Here is a 25,987-nt window from a genome sequence, read left to right as displayed (position 1 = left end):
ACTGGAGAGGAGAGAGAAGTCGTTCTCCTCGGTTTGTGCTGATATCAGAGTGTGAAGTTTTTAACATTTGCCTTCCCTTTCAACTAAATGTCATAACATCAGAAAAAGCTGTCATGACAGACTGTCTCTGTCCTTTCCCGTCCCTCGTTATAGAACATGTTGCTCCGTGTTCGACTAGCTCTGAGCTCTGCAATATTATGTTACTCTGATACAAATCCAAGATTGAGCCCCTAGTAATTGTAATGTTGCTTTTGTTTTCAGTATGATGCGTTTTTAGAGTTGCTCCTGGGTGCAATAAAGCCCAAAATGGCTGTAGATAGCCTCGTCGATGACTCCACCAGGGTAGATTTTCCATCAGAGAGAAGCTCTAATATTGCAGGTGGATCATTCCATGGCAATTCAACCAATGGTCCCCCCATGACCCCCTCAGAAAATTCTGAAAAAATTCACACTTGTTCACCTACCAGATAAACGAACACATCCAAAATTTTAATTTCAGAATCATCAATTTTCAGAAAGCCTGTTTGTCTTGATAATGTCTTTCTGTGACATTCATCCTTTAAGATTAATCCAACAACACATTTTTCCTCCATGATAAATAAGTTTGTTCAGGATTATGAATAGAATTCCCAAAATTAGGCTGGCCAGCATCATCAAAATTCTTGGAAATCTTAGCTACATTTATGTCATTGACCCTGGTGAAATTGGGTCAACTGACCAGCTCCATCCAATTTACGAGAAGTCTCTTCTACAGGCATCAACCTGAGCCAGTTCTGGGAAATCTATAATTCTTCTATCTGAACGATCATGCAGTTCCACACCCTAGTTCAAATATCTCAAGTATTATCATAACGTGCAATAATCAATGCCATTATACTGTTAAAAATGCCATTTACACCTACGTTTGTATACAGCTTGAAGAAAATATAGTCATGCAATAAAAAAAATATTAAAAATAGAACCAGTTCTATCCCAAAGCTAAAATTTTGTGCACAGCATCTTGAAACATATATGAAGACATGGTAAAAATTTCAAAATTTTCATTAACTGGCCACATGGTAATTTGGGTGCTCAAATAAAGAGTATTTTTGTGAAAATTTGAAATCGACCTATTTTATTCATTGCCTCACAGCAACACTTCGCATTGAAATGTAGTTTTTTTGCAGTATATTGTTGCATCTTGACCATAAGAATCCATGCAAAAAAAAAAAAGAGGTCTCTACATTCATCCATTATGGCACAGTGTAAGCCTGAAGAGAGAGGACATTTGGAAGAATTAGCCTTGTCGCCTGATTTCAAGGCCTCATGGACCAAACATGAAGGCACCTACAATTATTTTGATATAAAATATGGTCTTTTCAGGGGGATTTCACCCCAGACAGTAAGTTTCAACTGTGTGGCTTGAATACCTAAGGAGATATAGCTCCTCAAAGTTGGCCCAAAAGCAAATTTGCAAAATTAAAAAAAAAAAAAAAAAAAAACAATTTTCAAAGAGCTGGATCTCCTAAACTACTACAGATATGACATTAAAATTTTGGATATGTTTGTTTATCTGGTAGGTGAACAAGTGTGAATTTTTTCAGAATTTTCTGATGGGGTCATGCGGGGCACTTTGGGATGGAATAACCCAGGTCTCTTCACTACACTCAGGTTGGACAGATCATACAGGTGCAGACCATGCTGAAATATTGTACACATACCGTGAAAACACAGAAATACGGAAACCATCCTCACATGTAAGGTGAGAAGATGCAAATATACAGGAATCTCGTTCTATTCCACAATCCACTTACATACAACAAGCATTGAGCCCATTATTATTGTTTGTATATAACACAAGCCTGCAACAAACTCATTCACGTTCACATTCAGAATAGTTAGTACATCAAATGTTGATCTGGTATTGTCATCACGTCTGTGCTCCTCTGTCTAACGTCAGGCTAAAACTAGAACTGGCCTGAGTTTAGTTTGTGCTCGAACTCATCAGTAACACTTCATCTACATCCCTTAACAGTCATATATGTGATCCACCCACAAGCTAAGTACAGTACATCTGGATTTTGTGCAAATAAAAAAAAAAAAAAAAAAAGAAATGTACCAGTCTGTTTTTTTTGTTTTTTTTTTTTAAAGTTTTCATTAAAAATTGAGGAAGTCTGATGGTTTGTCAACATTCAACTCAACTTGACCGACCTCTAATGAAGAAAAGGTTCAGTATTTTTCCCCAGTGTGGGTCCTGGCTTCGTCACTGCTCCTCTTACATGAACTGTTTTTATTCACAGTAAAAACTGAAAACCACAACTCAGTGGTAAAAAGAGTCAGTGTGCGTGTGGAGCCTAGAACACACCATGGTTTCAGGACACCGGGGGGATCAGTTTGACCCCTGTGTGGAGAGCTGGTTTTGAAACACACATACACACACGCAAACACACACATACACACACAGAAACTCACAATCAGACGCCTGTAAACACACAGACGTCACACATCATCCCAGCAACACTCACATGACAGCTGTCAGTCAAAGAGGCATTCCACTAAACTTGTTGTATTACATATTGTTGGTTGTAAACTGGCACTGGTCAAGAAGTACCATGTGGCACCAGAAACTGGAAAGGGACCCCCTCGCATCACCCTATGGCTTCATGGGAAGGGTCTGGGCGAGGTGAGGGGGGAGAAAAAGGAGGCCGTTTGATCGTACGAAACCATTTGGTATTTATTTATTTCCAGCCACTTAGGAAAGTGTGCTTTTAAAGTGGCCTTCGCGACCCTTTTCTCCCATCAGGCCCTCATCCGGACCCCTCCCCTCAGACCCCAGCTGGGCCACTCAGCTGCTCTCATTTCTCCATGAGTGACAGCCGGATGATTCGCTGTAGCTCCTCCTCTTCCTGCCGCCGCCGCCGCTCCGCCTCTTCTTGCTCCCGCGCTGAGATCTCCATGGCAATGCGCAACTGCTCATCATAGCTGCAAGTGTTTGGCTGCTTCTTGGAGGGGGTGGAGCAGAGGCTGGAGGGGTTGCGGGGCTTGTGCTGGGGGGTCCTGGGTAGAGAGAAAGAAGTTGGCGTTTTATGGGGAACTTTACATCACTGCCCAGTACTTACCAAAGTTGTAATAGTTTTGGATTTTTCATTATAGTTTAGTGTTATTTAGTTTTGACTTTTTTTTCTGTAATTCAGTTACTTTTAATTAGTTTTTAAAGCAGGTTTGCTAGTTTTTATTAGTTTTTGTTATTTTCTAAATGCTTAGTTTTAGTTTAGTTTTTTTTTAAAAATTCTTTTATATCTTTTCTCCTCTTCACTGTCGAATTCAAATAAATCCCAGACAGGACTCTGCTGCTTTCTCCCAACTTTAGTCTCCATTTTTCCAGGTAGATAGGGGACCAGAAGACGACTCTAAACCACAAGTGATGAAAAGTGACAGACCATTAAATATCATATGGTGCCAGCAGTTAAAATTGCTTGAGGGAAATAAATGGATTTTATATCAGTCTGACATTGACAAAGACGAAAACGAAGGGAATTTTATCCATAATTTTTATACGTTTTAGTTAGTTTTATAAACACTGAATACAGTTTCAGTTAGTTATCATTTTTTCTTTTAATTATAGTTTTTATTTATTTCAGTTAGTGAAAATGTTTTTTCAATTCTAGTTTTCATCATTTCGTTAGTTTTCGTTAACGATAATAACCTCGGTACTTCCAGTAGTGGAAAAAAGCTTTTGGACACCCTTCAAATTTTACACAATCTCAGATATTATCATGAAATATTTGAAAAATCTTTTTTGTGTTTCAAAATGTGAGGCTGCATCAGACAGACACAAATGGAAATGATTTTTTTTGTTTATTATTATCAAGAAACCAATAACAAAATGAAATTCTTGCTTTCAAATTCAGTGTTCAATGTGGGTTCAGTGACTTTAGAGTGATTCTTAATGCAACATATCACAAATGCATGGGGTGTCCAAAACCTTTTTTCCACCACTGTAAATAATTTAGGTAATAATTATCAGGTAGACAGTTCTTCTTTTGCTCTACACTTGGATCTCGATCCAAACTCTTTTCAGTTCCCTTGAAATATCAGAGTGCAAATGAGTTTTGTACATTTACAATTTACAGTTTATTCATTCATTCATTATCTGAACCCGCTTTATCCTCACTAGGGTCATGGGGGTCACTAGAGCTCCTATCCCAGCTACGTAAGGGTGAAGGCGGGGTACACCCTGGACATGTCACCAGTTCATCACAGGGCTGACATATAGAGACAAACAACCACTGTCACATTCACGCCTATGGGTGATTTAGATTAACCGCTAAACCTAACAGTGCATGTGTTTGGATGGTGGGAGGAAGCCGGAGTACCCGGAGAGAACCCACGCAGACACAGGGAGAACATGCAAACTCCACACAGAAAGGTCCCACCCCCACTGGTGCTGCAATCGAACCCAGGACCTTCTTGCTACCCACTGCACCACCGTGTCGCCCCCACATTTACAGGTTTCCTGTACAAACATGAATGACCCTCCCTGGTCCTAATGAAGCCCAGTCTGCTCCGACTGGTCAACTCCACCTGCAGAACAATGACCCATAATGAGCCATAACCAAAGATTCTCCGTGGTTCTGGACTAGTCTTGCCTTCGGAGGCACATTTTCCCATGGTCATCAAGTCATGACCCGCATTTATAGAAACTAATCTAAACATATTGTTCATAAATTGGCTTATAATACACACATAGGTCTAATAGTAAACCTGAGTGAATGTCATGAGTTTACACATAAAATATACCATTGCCCACAAAGGTGAAATAATTACCTCCGCCAAGAAGGTTATGTTTTTGTCGGCGTTTTTGTCTGTCTGTCCGTGTGCAAGATAACTCAAAAAGTTATGGATGGATTTGGATGAAAATTTCAGGAAATGTTGATACTGGCACACGGAACAAATGATTAAATTTTGGTGGTGATCGGGGGTGGGGGGGCCACGGGGGCCCACTGATCTGCCTTGGCGGAGGTCTGCGCTCTCTGAGTGCTTCCAGATTTATACTTAACTAGAAGCACTCGGAGAGTGCAGACCTCTGCCAAGGCAGATCAATGCCCCAGATTTGGATGAAAATTTCAGGAAATGTTGATACTGGCACAAGGAACAAATTATTAAATTTTGGTGGTGATGGGGGGTGGGGTGGGGGGGCACTGACCTGCCTTGGCGGAGGTCTGCGCTGTCTTTTCTAGAAAAGCACTCGTAGAGTGCAGACCTGCACTCGTAGAGCGCAGACCTCCGCCAAGGCAGGTCAGTGGCCCCCCCACTCCCCCCCCTCACCCCCAGTCACCACCAAAATTTAATAATTTCTTCCTTGTGTCAGTATCAACATTTCCTGAAATTTTTATCCAAATCCATCCATAACTTCTTGAATTATCTTGCACAGACAGACAGACAAACCAACGCCAACAAAAACATAACCTCCTTGGCGGAGGTAATAATAATGGATTGCGCTCTATAGTGCTTTTCAAGGCACCCACAGTGCTTTACATTGTTGATCCATTATTCATTCGCTCTCACATTCACACTCTGCTGGTGGTAAACTACAGCCGCCCTGGGGCAAGTTGACCAAAGCATGGCTGCCAATACATGCCAACCAGCCCCTCTGACCACCACCAAACATTCATACACCAGTGTGAGTGACCAGTGGTGTCAAGTAACAAAGTACAAATACTTCATTACCTTCATTAAGTAGAAATTTTGGTTATCTATACTTTACTGGAGTAATTATTTTTCAGCTGACTTTTTACTTCTACTCCTCACATTTTTACAGAGTTATCTGTACTTTCTATTCCTTACATTTCAAAAATAGCCTCGTTATTCCTATTTCATTTTGGCTTGTTTTCATTTCGGCTTGTCATTGTTCAAATAAAAAAATAAAATAAATAAAAAATATCCAGATAAACTGCGTCATCTGGATAGAGTGAAGTTGAATGTGGTTGGATCAGAAGTATAAATATATACCATTCCAACACCCTACTGGTTTGTACGCTATCCACCACACCTGACTTTTTGCACCATTCCAATACTTATATTCAAGTAGTCCTCATCTCTTCCGCTCCATGAAACACATGTTAATGCTCAGTTGTGCACATATATGGTTCTTTAATACATTTGCATTGGACTAAAATGTGTTCATTTTCAATGGGCATATATGTGGCTGAAACAGGTAGACTGGTGCATCCCAAATGTTTCAACATTAACATTTTAATCCTTTCATGCATAGGTCACTACAGTGGACAGTTCTTCTCTAGCTGTTCTCTTGTATATTCATGGGTTTTTTTTGTTTTAGTTGCATATCAGCCAACACAGTGGACACTTACGCACCATCTCATACCCTGACATTCATACCATTACTGTAACTTTACTGTTCTTAATAAATAAATCAATTGTTATTTGTTAGACAAGAAGGTTTTTTTTTTGCATATTATCTCCATGAAGTAAGTAATTACTAGCATTAGACTATGTTTAGCAGCCTTAAAAATGTTTTTATTTCATTGTTTTCAAATCACTGTCTGATATTGGGTTTTAAACACGTTCCTTTACTTACAAAATGAAATGCATGGATATTTTTGGAACTTCACAGAAAAAAAAAACTCGATCCCATTGTTTTTTTCATGCTTAAGGAGGAATAAAAACACAGAAGAAAAAAATCTTGGCTAAGGTTCTCACAATTCATGCATGAAAGGGTTAATATAACATGATAGTCATTATGGCCTTTAGAAAAATGTGTTCTGGGGAGGTGGGGTAGTGCACTATAGGCCCCTGTTGCCCCACCTAAACTTTTGTCCTAATGGCATTTTTTCCCTTACATTTACTTTTATACTTTAAGTAGTTTTGAAACCAGTACGTGTACACTTTTACTTGAATAGATCCTTCTACAGGAGTCTTTTTAAACCCTAGTATCTATCCTTCTACCTGACGAATGAATGTGAATACTTTTGATACCTCTGTGAGTGACACTGGAAACAAGGTGGGTGAAGTGTCTTGCCCAAGGACACATTACTAGGACAGAGTGGGATTCGAACCACCAACCCTTTGGTCATCCCCACTCCACCTCCTGAGCCACAGGAAGTAAAGTGGGAAAGACTTCAGCATCCCTGTGACCCCCTTGAGGACTAAATGGTTCAGAAAATGACTGAATATGAGACATACAAAACCAGCAGGTTTACTGAAAACAGCACATGTTTTGACTGTAAACATTTCAGCTGTGATATTTCAGTTCTCAGTTCAGTACCTCTTTATGGTCATTGTTTGTAAATCCATATTTAACACACTCAGGGTCAACATCTTTCAACTTCTTTCATTCAAATGTTTTCTTTATCGTGGTAACCAAAAGGCTAGACTTTAACACGTATGTCAAAATAAAACTCAGACATCAGATTGTATTTAAAGCAATAAAAAGAGTCATTTACAAGTTTTTTTTGTTTTTTTCTTCCATTCACACACTTTGTGACCCACTTGGACTGAGTCCATGACCTTCTTTTGGGTTGTGACCCACTAATTACGAGAGCTGATTCTCTAACAAAGGTGCTGCACTGTACAAGACTGCATCATGGGAATGAAGTGTGCAAGCATGTGCATCACTTGTGTGCAATCATTTGGATAAAGTACATTAATTAGGTCAAAACAAAACATGCACTAGTATTGTGTTACAACTGTTATATTGTGTGAATATTCTATGCAATAACTCGTCACTACCCCACTTCCAGCCTTTATGCTTTATGTGCAATATAGGCCATTTCTGGAAAATTACACTAACTGATTAGATTAACATAGGTTTGTTATGTGTACATTTTCATCCATGAAACAGATTTTTTGTCTTTCAGGTAATAGTCTATTACTAGATTTTTCGATTTTATTTTTAATATTCTTGTACAGTGTTTAAAGTACTTTCTAGGTGTTTGTACTCTTGGCTTTTAACATTTTTACCTGCAGTCCTGCACAACCATCCCTATGTGCCTGGACTGTTTGTTTGTGCATAAATAGCAAATAAAAATCTCAAATCTTGACATTATGATTTACTGGTAACTAACATTATTTTTATTATAAACTCACTTTATTTTCCTACTTGTTTTTACCTCCTTTAGATGTGACTCATGGCAGATTTCACAGGAAAAACAAACTTTTTTTTTTTTTTAAATCCTGATCTATCATTTTAATTCTAGAATGTACAGAAGATGTGAAAATGGGTCTGGTGTATACTTGGGTGACTGTGGGAAAATCTGTGTCCATATTCATGTCTCCCATTGGAACGCATGGGACAGGATCTGTTGCTAAGCGTCCTAAAGGGCGGCACAGTCGAGAAACCACCATGACGCAGATACAGGAAATCACTCCTCAGTGCAGCGTCTTGTCTCTTAACTGCCTTTGACCCAGTGTCGACCCAGTGGTGACTCATAACTGCTCGTAGATCCTCTTTAGGGGACGTAATTATCTGAGAAAGTCTTTCATTGGAAGCAAAATTAGGAACATGCCCATGAGAACAGGATGAGTCATCAGGTTATACCTACACTTTTTTGTCACAGTAGAAACATGTAATAACTCAAATGTGTTACTGTTAGGAAGTGTGAAGTAGCTGTTACGAATTCATTCATTTTCATTTCTGCTGCACTGATAGACTCCACGTACCAGAGAAAGACCCAAATGTAACCATAAAGACATTATGGGATATTCTATTTCCAACAACTGTAGTCTGGTGTCCCTCTGGGAACCGTGAGACAGCTATAAAAAGAAATGATGCCTAATAAAAAAATTCTGCTTGTCTCCAGCAAAAGTGCTATAACAGGAAATTGGTGCAAAGTTGGCCCTCCAAGTTAAGAGACATCCTGAAAAAATGTACTTTATTTTTGACAGAAATCAGAAAATTGGACACAGAACAAGAAACTGAACTGTTGTTGCCACCATCCTGTAAAACATATTTTCCAATAATTAAATGTTCAGTATGACTTTGGGAGAAGAAGGGACATGTAATTCTCAGTGCATAATTGGGAAATCATTGCCTTCAAATGAGTTGTTTTTATGAACAGAAGGAGCTGATTCCATGTTTCTACAGTAGCTCATAACCAACTTCTTCTCCTTTTCTTCATTTTAGTGGGTGTGCATCCAGGGTTATGGTGCAGGGTTATTATTCCTTAAACTAAAAAGCTCTGAATGAAATGATTCAATTTTGGTGGTGATCGGGGGTGGGGGGGCCACTGATCTGCCTTGGCGGAGGTCTGCGCTCTACAAGTGCTTTTCTAGAAAAGACAGCGCAGACCTCCGCCAAGGCAGATCAGTGGCCCCCCCACCCCCGATCACCACCAAAATGTAATCATTTGTTCCTTGTGCCAGTATCAACATTTCCTGAAATTTTCATCCAAATCCTGGGCACTGATCTGCCTTGGCGGAGGTCTGCGCTCTCCAAGTGCTTCGAGTTGATTATACATTTTAGTACCTTTTAACTCATTGGTGGTGTTTATATGTTCATTTTAGTACTGACTTTAGTTTTGTATTGTATTATATGTATTCAGCAGATGCTGAAATCTCTGTTTTGTGTAACCTTCTGCTCCTCTTGCAAAAGAGATTTTTAATCTCAGAGTCATTTTTTCCATCTTAAATAAAGATTAAATTAAAAATAAAAATCCATTCTTCATGGATCCGGCCCACTATATTTTATTCCTTTTTTGGAATTTGATTCAATGGTAAAATTTAACCCTACTTCACTGGCCCCATGTAAAAACATTGAGCTGAACATAATGAGTCATAGCGCTACAGTGGTGTATTTAAAGCTACAGATGGTGACAAATGAAAGGAAAGCCCTGATGGAAGGGGTCTCCTCCACAATGATAAGACATAAGGACTCACTTGTTTCTGAAATCGCTGTGACTCATCTGATATGACCTCCATAGTCAGATCTCAACCCAAATGAATACCTACAGGAGATTTCAGACCAATATGTTGGACAGTAATCTTTTCCAATATCATTACAACACCATGTGAGGGTGTATGTTTCTGGGTTCATCGATCTCGTTCACAGACTTGCAGGATTGAAACTGAAGCTGTTCTGGCAGCATGTGGTCCCAGGCCCGGACTGGGTAATCGGGAGGACCGGGACAATTCCCGGTGGGCCGGTAAAATATTTGGGCCGCGAGGGCCGGAGTTCACTTTAAATATATATTAAATTTTTTTTTTTTTTCGGGTGGGGGGGTGGGGATGTTCAGTCATAGCACTGGGTTGATCACGTAAACTGCAACCGCTGTTCCTGGGCCCCACCCCCTGTCCTAGCAAGCAGACGCAGACGCACCGTGACCTGACGTAATCTGTCCTTGCATACAGTTAGTAGCTCTGTACTGTAGCTGTGGAGCATATACCATCTGTGCTCTGTAGGCTGTGGATGGTCAGCTGTGTTTGCTGTTTGAAACATGGATAATAGAAAGAGTAAGGGTGGTGTGGAGAAGCAAGAATTAAAAAGAGGAAAGCTCTGGAAGCAAACGCAGCCAAATGTGACAAAATCTGCAACTTTTTCACAAAAACGACCTCCTGGTTGGAAACAACTAATGAGGACGATGAACCGGATAAACCACCTTTCAAGTTAGTTAATTATCGAGTCAGTGAATTGTGTGGCATTGTGGCGTGTAACATAACGTTTTGCAATTTAAATAATAGTATGATGCGATGCCCCATAACTGGGAGACTTTGTCTTGTAGCTCCTCAGAGTCAGAAAGCAGATCCAGCAGCAGACAGCAGCCATGAGCCCACAAGTCCAGAGTGGGCAGGTAGGACTGCTCAGAGAGGGAAGATTATTAGAATAAATAGGCTCCAATGAAGAGTATGGTGTAGGCCTGTTCAGTATGAAAGGTGCTCTGAGATGCTAGATGATTCAGCACTACATGAATGAAACTGACACCAAGGCTTTGCAAAATAGAAGATTTGTGCTGAGAATTCTGAGCATTTTTAAAATGTGCTTTAGTGTCAGAAGCAGAGCCAGGAGCCAGTAGTGATGAGGGGATTGTTCCTGTCAGTATGGAAGGAAAAGGTGAGCTGTTGGAACAGACTGTGTGAACAAGCGTTAGTTCCAGTAAAACCACTTTCTATACCCAAACCATAGTCCTGACCTATTTTATTTTTTATTATTAAAAGTGAGACAGTAAATACACAAAGCCCACAATTGAAAGGCAATAGCATAAAGTAATATCAAATAAGCCTGCATATTTAGCCAGTGTAAATATCTTAATTGGTTAAGTAAGTCCAAATGTCTGTAGATATTATTTTTTATTGTGATACAGGTGCAGGCGAGTCTAGAGAAACTGGAGGAAGTGTGAAAGGGAGAGCAGAGTCTACTGATGACAGAGGAGCAGCTCAGCAGCACAACCCTGAACCACTAGGCACAAATGACACAGATGAACAGGAGTCTGTTGTTAGCTTTGATTGCTTTGCTCGCCCTCAGTCACAGGATACACAGACATTTTTTTCTTATCATCCTCATCAAACCCCCAATATCACTATATCAAAAGTTTTCAAAAGCAAAGATGGAACAAACCGCAAGTAAGTTGTGATGGAAATCTTTTGTTGCAGAGGATACGAAAATGATAGAGTTATTAGAAAGTGCAGCAAGCTTTATTTTTTATTTCAAAGATTTTAAAGGTTTGAAAAATGTTAACACTTATAAGAACAAAAATATAGATTCTGTTATTGTTGTGTTGTGAGGAATAATAATGTTGGAGATGTCGATGTGCACTCACTGTTGAAATAAATCCACATTGTGAAGCAACCTTTACTTGCGCTGAATTGGAAATATTTTAGAAAATACACTGAATTAGAAGGCTTTGTAGAACAGTGTGTTGACCTAACATGTAAGGTTATAATTCCATGATTTTAATAATAATCGGTCGTGATCTAAAGTGGGCCGGTCTGAGGTATGAATCTCCAGGGCTGAAAATGAGTCTCAGTCCGGCCCTGCATGTGGTGACCCATCCCTTTACTAAATCTCTTTATGTCAGGTTTTCCTGTCATTGGTCATCCATCGATTGACATTTGTGGTAGTTCAGCCTCTTCCACTTCTTCCTGAATTCAGTAAAATATGTCCTTTTGCACATTTACTGTATGTGTATTTGTTTACATTAACTTGTTTATTCATTCATTGTTGTGAATCTCAGGGGGTTTGTGATCTAGTGTATGTTCAGTGTCTATAGCCATGTTTTGGCACCCAGTTTCCTCTAACTTTACACTGCTGGTATAAGTACACTCTGCAGTGGCACGATTGTGTCAAAAAACAAGAGCAGAAAGACCACAGGTCTGTGTGTGTGTGTGTATCCCTCCGAACATCTACAAACAGGGAAGACTGAGAGGGAAAACACTGTCGAAAGATAACAGGCTAAAGTCAACAGGAGTGCTGTCGACTGTAAAAGCAGGAAACCCCCCCCCCCATCCCTTTGCATGTGTCTCTACAAACTCCCGCAGAAAGTGCACAGCAGATAGGAGATGAGAGGAGAATCGCAGGATGGATAAAAAAGAATAGGACAGTGCAGGAATACAGGATGTGACTCAGGGATGGAGGGGAAGAACTCAGGATGGAAAAAACACAATGGAAGACGCTGAAGAACAATGTGATACTGAGCAGAATGACTGAATATGTAGCACGTTTACACTGGGGATTTGACCTGTAATTCTCTGTTAAGTCTCTGTGTATGAAAGAGAGACTGGATTTAACGCATAAAGACCCAAACATCCACCAATGACCAAAAGCATCTACTGATCTAAGCAGTTTCATACCTGTTGATTCACTAATCCTATCAATACATGTAAATAACTGGTGGAAAATGCAGTTTGTCATCTTTTCATGGTCAGATATGACTCATTTGGACGTTCAGAGGCTCCATAGTGAATGTGGACACACCGTCATCTTCTACAACATTGATTCACCAGTAAAACCCGCGGAATTGGATCAATGACCAGTGTTGGGGAAGCTTCTTTGCAAGCATAGTTTGGAAACTACAATTAGTTCATCATGGCAGTAGTTCAAACAAACTACATTTCTACCCCTAGAGAAATGTTGTTTGTAAAACTAAAGTAGAAAAAGTAGTTTTAGCAACTACTTTTTATTTTCAGTGCTAAATTGAGAATGTACATGTGGTGCATAAGAAACAAAATATGGCCATGGTTGGAGTGGCACGTTGCTATCGTGGGTGGCGTGGTGGTGACGACCACACAACATTAGTAATAATTGAACGTTCAAGTGCTGCCAGGGTAAGTCAATCAGAGGCGGCGTTGGCTGTTATGTCATGAAATGACATGATCATGAATTCAAAGCAATTCAGGATGAAAGAAAAAGGGACTGTCTTGTGTTCAATGGTGAAATAAAATTTAGATTACAAAAAATAAAAACATTTAACAAAAAATAACCTTAATTACCTCTGTCAGGAGGTATTGTGATCACTTTGCTTTGTGTGTTTGTTTGCGTGTTTGTTTGTTAGCAGCTTTATGGGAAAACTATTACAACCATCTTTACCAAATTGTACCCACAGATAGGCCTAGGCCCTGGGACCAACCCATTACATTTTGGGCCAAGTAGGCCAAAGTTCAAGGTCACAGCAAGGTCACAAAATCTCAAATTTTCCTATCTGTCATCACTGAGCAATTTTCGAAAATTCATAAAAATTCAAAACGACTCCGATTAGCCTCCAATTTGATCCACCCGTAGCTTATAACATTATCTTGTATCTGGCTCAAAATTGTCCACATCCACTGTGGAATGTGGACTCTGTGGACATTTCAATTGAACATTGAAAATCCCATTTACAACACATTTTTCATTATAACTCAACAGATATTGATTGGAATTTAATGTAATCTGACACTCACATGACTGGTACCAAGCTTCAACTTCTTCTGCTGTATGGAACAACCTTGAAACTGTTTAATTTAAAAAGAAATAGTTGATCCACACATGCACACCGTTCGGGGTGCTTGGCGGAGTTTTGCGTTCTCTGAACACTTGTTTTATGTTGTTGCCCAAAACTGCAGTTGGCTAATTGAATAGTTAAACTACAAAAAAACAAACAAACAAAAAAAAATACTTGAACTACTTGATGCGGCATAAAATACCAGCAAGTTACAGCATAATGTAGCTGAACTACATAGTTCAACTACATCTAGATTAAGTCTCCGAAACACTGTCAATGACAGTGGATGGAGATGCTTGGTTTATGTTCAGTTAATGATAGATTTTGCTCAGTTTTCTCTGTTTTTGATATAACCACCAGCTTTTTTCTGAGCTTTGATGAACATCTGCATGATCAGTAAGTTAAATACCAGATGTTCAATGAAAAAATGCAAAACACAGAGGATAATATTACAATAAATGGTGATAAATTACTTCAGAAAGATTAAATATCGAGAAAAACTCATTTGGGAACTGCTACAAAAGTAGAACTGGGTCTTTATGGATTAAGTATGAAGAATGTCATATCTAACCTATCCAGACGACTTGGGTCACATGACAGCGGGTGCGTTCCTGGTTTGCTGTTGGTCAGTGCCTCCCAGATGGTCACCTAGACACAAAAAAAACAAAAAGGAAGTCAGAGAGCGAGAACAGGAAGTGGACAAGCATATGGACAAACAGAGGGAGACAAATGGCACAGTCGAACTATCCCTGAAGGCTTTTCTGGTTAATGTACACTAAAGTAGCACTCACACACACACTGAAGGAACAGATAACTGACATGATTATGAATAATGAACCGACTCAATGTGAACCGGATCGCTTTGGGCTCTGCTTCTTCAGTGCATATAATGTTAATACCACTAAAATCGCTATCAATATTAATAAGACACAATTTAGAAAACAAGTTTAACATTAGTCCACTAAACTATTAATGCACACTGCATCCTTTCCAAAGTTGCACTTACAAACTTCTTTTAAATAGTGACTTATTAAATTAATTGTATTAACACTCAACTATTCAAGCTGAGGGAGTAAAGGCATGAGCACGTATTTTATTTCATTACTGTTATTTTTCAGGGTTTTTTTTTCATACCATTACAAGACAAGTGTTTTTGAACAGCACCTAAGCTGAGAAAACAAAAAAAAACTGCTGAGATTTCTCTACCATCAGGAGAGAAAACACACACCATATTAGGCAAATAATATGATACAAGAAAAGGCTTATTTTTTCAGGAAATAAGATTTTTGGAATTTAGTTTTAGCTTAGATGTGCCTCATATTTCTCTGAGCTTTTTTTCTGAATATTAATAGGAGTTCACAATAATGCCAAAAAAAAAAAAGAAAAAAAAAGAAAAAAGCTGAATTTTTAGATGCGTCCACATTTTTATACAGAGAAGGGTTTACATAAATAACGCGCTATCTTAGATTTCTTGTTTATTTACAAGAAAACATCACAGTACATACGAATAAAACCCTGACATGTTGTATTTATCATTCATCTATATTATGAGAAAATCTGTAATTAAATATACAGTATTTATAGTAAAGTTGGATCTTATTGAGCAAAAAAATCCAATATAGTGAGGGTTTAAAATAATCCCTATGTAGTCTTGGAATATATATCAAATCAGAGAACATTGCTTCATTATTTATTTATTTATTTTTTCTGTGGAAGGACCGCCACGATCCATGCTCCAATCTTAGCTCGAATGAAGCCCCTGATTCCTGTAAATGTTTTTTTTATAGCATCTCATTAGTTTTTTAGATAAACAAATGTAAGTCAACAATGCATGATTATTTTTTGTCTAAGCTTAGATATGTAATTTAGGAGTTTTTTTCTACACATGGCTTTCCTGGATTTCTGCCATCATTAAAAACTAAAGCTCCCGCCTCTCTAATTAAATCAAATCTAATAGCGGTGGGGATGAAAAGTAGGAAAAACAAAGTTACAGCACAGATCCTCAGCTTTACCCCTGTCTCTTCTATATTCTGCACCAGCGCCTAACCTGAGAAAACTCCCAGCATGTTCCTTGACCTGGACTATTTATATTTCTCCCTCTTTACCTCTGGAAAAAAGCCAAGGACTATCAGGACCAGAATCTGTAGGATTTGAGAACGGCACCTCTCCTCAGGTAGGTCGACTATAATCGCTCTGGGCAACACACATCACAGGGGATTTATTCTACTTAATAGTTTTACCTCAGTATTGATTCTTTACATTTTGAGACTGGACACTTCTTTTCTATTATACTGTGCATTTATTTGTCTTGTGCTGCTTGAATTGTTGGTAAATTTAGTGTTGTAATTTGTGGTGAGGGTTTCACAGAGGAGTAACGTCCACCTTGGCTCGTATCACTACTTGAATGATGAGTCATGAAACGTTACATAACTTTGCAATCTGTGCTCATTTTATGTTTTATAAAGAGACTTTATAATGGTATATTCATGAGCCGCGAGTGTACAGCAGCCTGATCATCCTGATCTCAAACAGGCTGGACCAGTAAAATTATAGCATAACCTATAAATAATAACCCCAAATGTTTCTCTTTGTTTTAGTGCAAAAAAGTAAAAGCACAATTTTAACAATATTATCCCTCAGCTTCTCATTTACACGTGTGCATCACAACTTAAAAATCTACAAAGGCATAAACATTTAGTAACAGGGATAATATTGCTAAAATTCCCTTTATTTTTCATAAGAAATTCCAGGTTATTCATGTTTGTTTAGATTATTTACATGGATTTGTCATCATTTATAGGTTATTATACAGTGAAACCAGGGGCACCGCTACCACTTATGGACCCCATGACAGCATAATCATTGTGGATCCTACAAAAACTGACTATTTTCTCAATGTGTCGGACTGGGGGAGGCGGTGGGTACTAACATACATACATAAACAACATCACTTATGATACCGTGAAAACAAAAAACAAACTTAACATAGGTTAAACGTTCGCCTCCCGACTTCTACACCTCTCTTATACAGCAGATCTTACATGAAATTTTCACAACTTCTATATCCATCGGGCCCCCTCCACTGCTCTACGGGCCCCGGCACAAATACTGGGCCCCATGAATTTGTCATGTTTAACGCCCCCCCCTTATCAGCACTCCAGAGTGAAGCACCACATTATGTAATAATAGTGCAATATGTAAAAATTTTTCACCACATTTTGTAATAACATGCTGCATTTTGCAATAAAACTCTTGAACACATTTTGTAATAAACTTTACCGCATTTTGTTAGTAATACTTAAAGGTGCGGGAGATTTTCGTGACCAATTTTTCATCATTTCTGTAAAACCTCAGTCATAGCCTAAGTATCATGCATCTGTAAGTCTTTCTGTGATTACTCACCTGAATCTCTTGCATTACGGTGAACAATTTGGAAGTGCCATCCACCATAAACAAAAGGTGTGTTTACAAACAGAGCCGGGAGGTCACTCGGGCATTTTTGGAATTTTGTTGCGACATGCACTGTGGGAAACGGAGGATCGTGGAACCACCTGACAGCGGCAGCTGCTAAAAGACACAACGTGGAAATGGCAGGAGCTCCCTTCCCACATATTTCTCCTGACGTTTTCGCGTTTCAGACGTTTCCGCGTGTTTGTTTCATCCATATAACACCATATGGTCCTGCTGCCGCTGCAGGTGGCTGCGCGAACCTCCCTTTCCCACAATGCACGTCGCAACAGAATTCTGAAGATGCCCGAGTTACCTCCCGGTTCTTTACACACGTTTTGTTTATGGTGGATGGCACTTCCAAATTGTTCACCATAATGCAAGAGATTCAGGTGAGTAATCACACAAAGACTTACAGATTTGTGATACTTAGGGTATGACTGAGGTTTTACAGATTTGATGAAAAATTGGTCACGAAAGTCTCACGCATCTTTAATTAGTGCAGCTCTCGTCTCTTGCTTGCAAACACATTCTCTATTATAATGAATACAATTACATTTGATTTAGGTTTGACCAATGAAACATCCTACTAGTTTTTTAAAATGAATTCTGATTAAGCTGGAATACTTAATGTTGTTCTGCTAATATGATGGTTTTTCCAATTCAGGCATCAATTTCAATGTTTTTTTGATGGTTTATTACATAATACGCCAAATTATTACATTTTCTTAAAAAAAGTGTTACCCCCACATTTTGTAATAACTATTGCAATATGTAACATGTTATTACAAAATGCAGCAAAGTTCATTATAAAATGTGTTCAAGAATTTTGTTACAAAATACTGTGTTATTACATAATGAGGTGAAAAATTATTACATTATTACATATTGCACCATTATTACTTAATGCAGCGTTACAGGGTGTCCATAAAGTCTATTTACAATTTAACAAATTTATTACCAAAGCAAATAAAGAGTCAAAACTATGTAAATTATTACAAAATGAAAAGTAGATGTTGAAGTTTTTTTTTTTTTTACCTCATTTTATACACTTAAATATGGGTACCGTTAACTGCATGAAGCACATCCAGAAGGTACTGGATTTGTTTCCATGTTGGCTATAGCATAGACTCATCAATAGTATCAATGGCATCAGTGATCTTTTACTTCAGGTTGTTGATGTCCTGTATCTTTGCTCGATACACGATATCTTTAACATAACCCCATAATAAAGAAATTCAGGAGGGTGATTTCTGGTGAACGAGGTGTCCAAGGAACTGAAGAGTTGCCATTTTTTAGAGGCTTATTTAACAGAACCTATTTCATCAACGGGGTACTTGAAATACACAAATACGATGTGATGAAAAAGTTTGATAACCACTGAGAACATAGAACAAATCTGATTAACATATCTCATCAATTGCTTTTGTAATACATTTTTTAAAGTGTAAAGAGACTTTGTAGACCCCCTGTACTATGATTTTACTGGTCCCATTCACTGTATGTGGCACCTGAATTAACATAAGCGTGACACCTTTTACTGTTAGTATCTTCAGTGTAATTTTCAGGGTTCATACACACTTTTCAAGGTCAAATTCAAGCACTTTTGAAGCACTTTTAAGGGTCATTTTCAAGTTTTTCCAGCACAGTAACTTATCACTGGGGTTAAATACACATCTACAGGAATACATGTACTCAGGATTATTTTTTTCACTTTTTATCACAATAATGTACATTGTATTATGCTATAAACATCTAAAATTATGTTTCATAATGGCAAAAAAAAATAGAAAGTAAAGGAGAACAAAGTTTTATCCAAAAAAAGGGAAGCCACTTGGCATTCTTCAGACACACTCGCATTGAGACAAAGACTAAGATAAAAATGTACCTGGAGTCGACCTGAGAACACCCGCTAATTTTCATTTTTGACATAAAGTTTTATTTCTCAAGATGTATCACCTCTCTGTAAGTAGCTTTGGCTCGCCATCTAACCTCGTAAAATATATATTCCCATTTGGAATATTTCAACTTGTTTTGCACCTTACAGTTCTATTTCAGCAGGTATTATCCAGATTCTATCCACATCTTTTTATACTTGTAGTTTATAGTGTCAGTGTACAGTGTTTACTCTTGTGTTGTATTTCTTTTTTACTCATGTTTGCTGAGGTATTATATTGTTATTGTATGTGTGTCACACTGCTGCTACACTGTAATTTCCCAGTTTTAGATGAAGAAAGGAAGAAAGAAAGAAAGAAAGAAAGACAGAAAAAGAACAAAAGAAAGAACGAGAGAAAGAAAAAAGAAAAGAACGAGAGAAAGAAAGAAACAGAACGAGAGAAAGAAAAAGAGTGAAAGAGAAAAAGAAAGAAAGAAAAAGAAGAAGAAAGAAAAAGAATGAAAGAATGAAAGAAAGAATGAAAAAGAACAAAAGAAAGAATGAAAGAAAGAAATAGAACAAAAGAAAGAAAAAGAACAAAAGAAAGAAAGAAAGAAAGAAAGAGAACAAAAGAAAGAATGAAAGAAAGAAAGAAAAAGAACAAAAGAAAGAATGAAAGAAAGAAAGAAAGAAAGAAAGAAAGAAAGAAAAGAGCAAAAGAAAGAAAAAAACAAAAGAAAGACAGAAAAAGAACAAAAGAATGAAAGAACAAAGAAAGAAAGAAAAGAATAAAAGAAAGAACGAAAGAAAGAAAGAAAAAGAACGAAAGAAAGAAAGAAAAAGAACGAAAGAAAGAAACAAAAAAAGAGAACAAAAGAAAGAATGAGAAAAAGAAAGAAAGAAAAAGAACGAGAAAGAAAGAAAAAGAAAGAAAGAAAAAGAACCATCTGTCTCTGTTTTTGTGTTTGTAAGTATTATGAAGTCAGATAAAGTGAAATTTAATTCAAAATTACTCTATTGCATGCTTTTTTTCCCCTGCATTTTACCTCTGAGAATAAAACTACTTTTTTTAAGTTTTGTATTTTAAGCATTTCAAACACATAAACACATAACACTTAAAAAATTTAATTAGCAAATGCGACGATTTTTTTTTGTACCAATAAAAAAAAAAATCAATCAGTCAATCAATCAGTTTGTCCGTCCGCCCATCCATCCATCCATCCATCCATCTATGTAAATCACTTCACAGAATTATAATTGCAGCACTTTCAAGCACTGAAACTGAAATTCAAGCACTTTTCAGACCTTAAAAACACATTGAAATTCAAGCATTTTCAAGGATTTCAAGCAGCCGTACAAACCCGGAATTTTTGCACTTCGCAAATTCATCCCGTGGGCCTTTGGCAGCCTGATTTTGGCCCGCAGCCCGCATGTTTAACACCCCTAGCATACGGTGTTAGATAACCACCACACACAAGGCCAAGAGCTGCCGCTTTAAGACATTGGCTCATTCTTCCTTTGAGTTCAGAGGAGAATCTCCCAGGTTCACCACCGTCCGCCTACCTGATCGTACTCGGAGCCGGCCTCCAGCAGACTCTGCTGGATGGCGAACTGCAGCAGGTCCTCCTCCTCCTCCCTCATGCTGTCTCTCTGTTTACCTCCTAGCATGGTGTATCCAGGCGGGGGCTCAAACACACACGAGGGAATTTCTCCAGCTCGACACGACACTGCAGCACACACAGGGGGAAGGCAAAGGGCAAGAGATGGGTGGAAGGAAGGAGCGTTATCTAATGGGAAAGGAGACGACACTGAACTGAAGGTAAAGATCGGGTAAGGAGTTCACGTTCGGCCAAACAGAAGAAAAATAATAATAAAAGGAGATGTAGCAGGTCATATATTGGTAAAATATTACCCCAACCTCAAATAGGTGTCTGCTTTATAGGACTATAACTCAAAATAGAGCATTTCTGCAAGATAAAATCAAGGTTTTCTCAGAGATGTTCCTTCTTAGTAGCCACACAATGAATTATATCCCCATCCTGCCTGGCTGCATTTTTTAATGTGGCTGTTTAGATTCGGATCAAACAATAGGATGATGAAAGTAAGCCATAATCTCACTGACAAACACAAAGAACACAGTCGTGGCGTGCATCCAGCCCAAGTGATAAATACCGATCCTAAGTTTAATCGAGTGACTGGGGAGTGTGTTAGATAATATGCAGTAAATTTCAGTGACGGCTTAGAATGCAGGTCGTTGGAAAAATGTCACTGACTGGACGGCAATGTGGAAAAGGGTGATCATCTTACAGCCTCTATTTTCTAATTCACAATGAAAATGAAATGATTAACGAATAAAATGAGTCAATTTGCTATCATTAGGATCATGTATAGTGCCTATGAAAAGTTACCCTTGGATGTTTTCCACTTTTACTGCTTTAAAAAAAATGAGTTATGGTTTACAACTTGAGTTATTGGTGATGTAAACTACTTAAAAATCTATCATGTAAAATAAGCAGTCTATGTACATCGGTCCCAGTCAGTTTGCACATCTGCTGTTTTGTAAATATTTGTAAAAAAAAAAAAAAAAATCCAAATTATATTGACCATGATTCTATTTTACAAAGCAATAAATGGTGAAAACATTCAAGAGAGTGAATACTTTTTAGAGAAACTCTAACGGTTTTAAAATACTGAAAACAATATGTAATTAAACAACAGCTACTACTGTCCATGTTTATCTGAATTGCCCAACAGTAAATTTTTCATGTGATTTTTTTTTTTATTTATTAATACTTATGTTTATTTCAGATCTGTATATGACCTTAGAATTTTCTGTAAATATTGAAAAAGTTAAAAAGTTGCTAACAGTACCATCATTTAGTAATGAGTTTAGTGATACATTTGGGCAGAGGTTACAGTTACAGTTTTCCCTTCACTGCTGCCACAGTTATTTCATGCATGAATTATGAGAACCTTAATCAGATTTTTTTTTTTCCTGAGTGTTTTATTCCTCTTTAGGCTTGAAAACCCCCCCACTGCGATTGAATTTTTTAATGAACCTTACCCTTGTGAACCTTAGTTACAAAAGTGTCCACTCAGCTGGACACCATATGTTTAATTTTAGAGACAAAGAAACATGTATTTACTGATATACTGTGTGAAAACTATGAAATAAAAACATTTTTAATGCTGCTAATCTGATGTTTTCTAACATTTTAACATGCTGTCATACTAGGTATTACTCACTTCATGGAGATAATATGCAAAAAAAGAGAACTTTTTGTTTAAAAAAACAAACAAACTGTTAATTACAGTCTATTTACAACTAGCTTTTTATTTTACACTCAAACATGTTACTGCAGATCAGGTTTATCAAGAACAGCAAAGTTACAGTAATGGTATGAATTGCATTGCATGGGATGATGCATAAGTGTCCACTGTGTTGGCTGATATGCAACTAAAACAACAAAAGCCTTGAATATACAAAAGAACACCTTTGAACAGCTGTCCAGTGTAGTGACCACTGTGCATGAAAGGGTTAAAAGCAATATATTTAAACTTAACTCAAGTTATACTATATATATTAATATTGTATATTGCATAATGATATGACATATGTAATATGATTGAAGAAATTATTTATTTATAACAATACTAAATATAATATGTATTATGTCTTACTGAGCAAATAGTAATGAAGAAAACTTTTCCATGACATCACTCACTTTTCAAGAACAGCACCAATGCATGCTGTGTGTTTTCTATTAACATTCTTGTTTGTTCTTTTTAATTTGTAATGTACGTATGTATTGTATAATGTTATGTATGTACTGGACCCCAGGAAGAATAGTGGCAGCATTTGCTGCAGCCAATGGGGATCCTAATAAATAAACATAAACATAAACATACTGAAAAACTTATAGTAAAAGTCTGACAGTATATGTACAGTTGTGAAGTTAAATTAACGTATTATGGATTTTGCAGGTTTGATGCCCAAGTTAAAATATTGTTAGAAATTAATCAAATGGACTAACTTACCTTAATTTAATGGGGAACATTTTAACAGGTTAACTACTAATCTATGACCCTCATTTATGAAGTCAGATAAATACTGACTATTTACAAACTGGGCCCTTGTTCCTGTCATTTAATAAAAGTGGCACATGAGCACAGCCACCTGGATATCCTGGTTTAGTGTGTGTAAAGATATAGATATAGATTTATAGATATAGATATAAATATAGATATAGATATATAGCGATAACTCTAGATATAGATACAAATATAGACATAGATATAAATATAGATATAGAGATATAAATATAGATATATATATTTAGATATAACTATAGATACAAGATAGACATATAAATATAGATACAGATATATAGATATAAATATAAATATAGATATACAGATATAAATATAGATACAGAGATATAAATATAGATATAGAGATATAAATATAGATATAAATATAGATATAGAGATATAAATATAGATATAGATATATACAGGGTGGGGAAGCAAAATTTACAATATTTTGAGGCAGGGATTGAAAGACAGTGTATGACCAGTTAGTTTATTGAAAGTCATGAGAATTCATTTGCCACAAGAAAACTGACATAATAGAAAATGTTTTTATTCTATGTGTCCTCCTTCTTTCTCAAGAACTGCCTTCACACGCTTCCTGAAACTTGCGCAAGTGTTCCTCAAATATTCGGGTGACAACTTCTCCCATTCTTCTTTAATAGTATCTTCCAGACTTTCTGGTAATAGTTTTGCTCATAGTCATTCTCTTCTTTCCATTATAAACAGTCTTTATGGACACTCCAACTATTTTTGAAATCTCCTTTGGTGTGACGAGTGCATTTAGCAAATCACACACTCTTTGACGTTTGCTTTCCTGATTACTCATATGGGCAAAAGTTTCTGAAAAGGTATGGATAATAGTGTTAGGTATGATTATGACATCAATATATGTTTGATTTCAAAACAATTGACGTAGTGGCTGCTGAGAAAAAAACAACTAAATGTTCATTGTAAATTTTGCTTCCCCACCCTGTATATATATATATATATATATAGATATAGATATAGATATAGATATAGATATAGATATAGAGATATAAATATAAATATAGATATACATATAGATATAGGTGAACTTCATTAACGATCACCAGAAAATGTATTGCTCATCAGAAGAAAACAAAATAAAAAGAAAAATCAGATGTATGGGAGTGACTGGTGACTCGTCCAGGGTGTACCCGCCTTTGCCCATAAGTAGCTGGGATAGGCTCCAGCGACCCCCGTGACCCTAGTGAGGATAAAGCGGGTTCAGAAAATGAATGAATGAATGTATAGGAGTGTGTTCTCACTGGTGGAGCTGGAGCTGGAGACACTGGATGAGTCACTGCCTGGGGAGGGGGTGTCTGTCCTCGGGGCGTCCCTCTGTCCGTCCCCTTCCACCCCCACCTCTGCATCAGCTCGGACCCCCGTCCCCTCCTCGCAGCCGTTCAGGTTGCTAAAGGTGATCCTGGCGTTCAGGATGTGGTAAAGCGGGATCTCTGCAGGGAGGAGACCAACACAAGTAGGTGCCTTTTGATTTATTATCCTCTGCATTTCTGTGTCTTTGAATCCATCCCACTGGTGCACCCTAATACTGTGTCTCTGCCTCCACTGCACTCCATCTATCCTTGTATCTATTTATGAACTTTTCATTCTCCTGTCGTCCCCTTCGCTCAGCTACACATTGTTACAAGTCTCTCTCTCCCTTCTGTCTTTCCATCCATCTCACTTTCTGAGCCCTCACCGATCTTGATGGGGAAGCCAGGCGGTAAGCGCAGAGTGATGAAGTCACGCAGTTTAGCGAACAGGGCGTTGGAGATCGCCATGAGATCGATGATAGGCACCACTTGTTCTGCCAGGGACAGGGGATGGGACTCACACAGCCACAACTTGGCTTTAAACCTGAAAGACAAAACACACACACACACACTTTCTTTATTTTACTGTTTTCATTCTTGTCATAGATAGTAATACAACTATTTTTTCAAAGCCTTTTTATACAGTATTTTTTTCCCTGGAAGATAATGCCATGTAACCCACTCATTTCCTTATGTGTTGTTATTAACGTGCAAAAGATACCCATTGCCTGTGGGTCAAAACCAGCCCGCTAATAGGTCCAATCCAATATTAACAATCAAGGCTTTCAAAATAATTTTAGTTCAGGGGCCACACACAGACCAATAAAATCGAAAATGTATCATAATAATCTATAAAAACTGACGAGAAAATTTTTCTTTGTGTTTTAGTAGAAAATGGTAAAATTACATGAAAATATTTACATTTGCAAACAATCCTTTCACCAAAAATGTGAATAACCTGAACAAATATGAACAACATGAAACGTCTTAAGAGAAGTAAATGCAGTTTTACCAATATTCTGCCTGTTATTAAATGTTTTTGTCTTTGTAGATCCACTGTGATCTGTAAGATGTAAATGATAACCTGAGACATAATATTGTTAAAGTTGCACTTATTTTTTAAAGACATTTCAGGTAGTTCATGTTATTCAGATTTTTAAAGAAACTGTAGAGATGAGTGCTTCTATGAAACTGGTACCTACGAACAGGACATGGGGGCTAAAAATTCAAACCAGACGTAGACTAACGTTATGAAGCAGGTTTGGAAGCACTTTGGGTCTATTTTAAAAATAAATATTTACTGAGATAAAAGAGACTTTTTCAGA

The 25,987-nt window shown here is 37.5% G+C and overlaps 1 protein-coding gene across 1 annotated transcript in view; it reads right to left on the bottom strand.

The window, feature by feature from the left end:
* Positions 1–2,127: 2,127 nt before the first annotated feature.
* ankrd13b (ankyrin repeat domain 13B) overlaps positions 2,128–25,987 on the bottom strand; it is a 94,611-nt gene continuing 70,751 nt past the window's right edge. Inside the window, exons 11-15 of the mRNA XM_030153138.1 lie at positions 25,049–25,206; positions 24,615–24,803; positions 20,797–20,960; positions 14,482–14,558; positions 2,128–3,036 (exon numbers count right to left, since the gene is read on the bottom strand). Coding sequence (XP_030008998.1) covers positions 2,835–3,036; positions 14,482–14,558; positions 20,797–20,960; positions 24,615–24,803; positions 25,049–25,206 — 790 coding nt within the window. The 3' untranslated portion in view covers positions 2,128–2,834. The remainder of the gene's footprint in view (positions 3,037–14,481; positions 14,559–20,796; positions 20,961–24,614; positions 24,804–25,048; positions 25,207–25,987) is intronic.

Source organism: Sphaeramia orbicularis, chromosome 13 (genome assembly GCF_902148855.1).
Source record: "Sphaeramia orbicularis chromosome 13, fSphaOr1.1, whole genome shotgun sequence".
NCBI lineage: Eukaryota > Metazoa > Chordata > Actinopteri > Kurtiformes > Apogonidae > Sphaeramia > Sphaeramia orbicularis.
The sequence above is the reverse complement of the archived record's forward strand: the minus strand, read 5'-3'. Positions and strand labels throughout refer to the sequence as shown.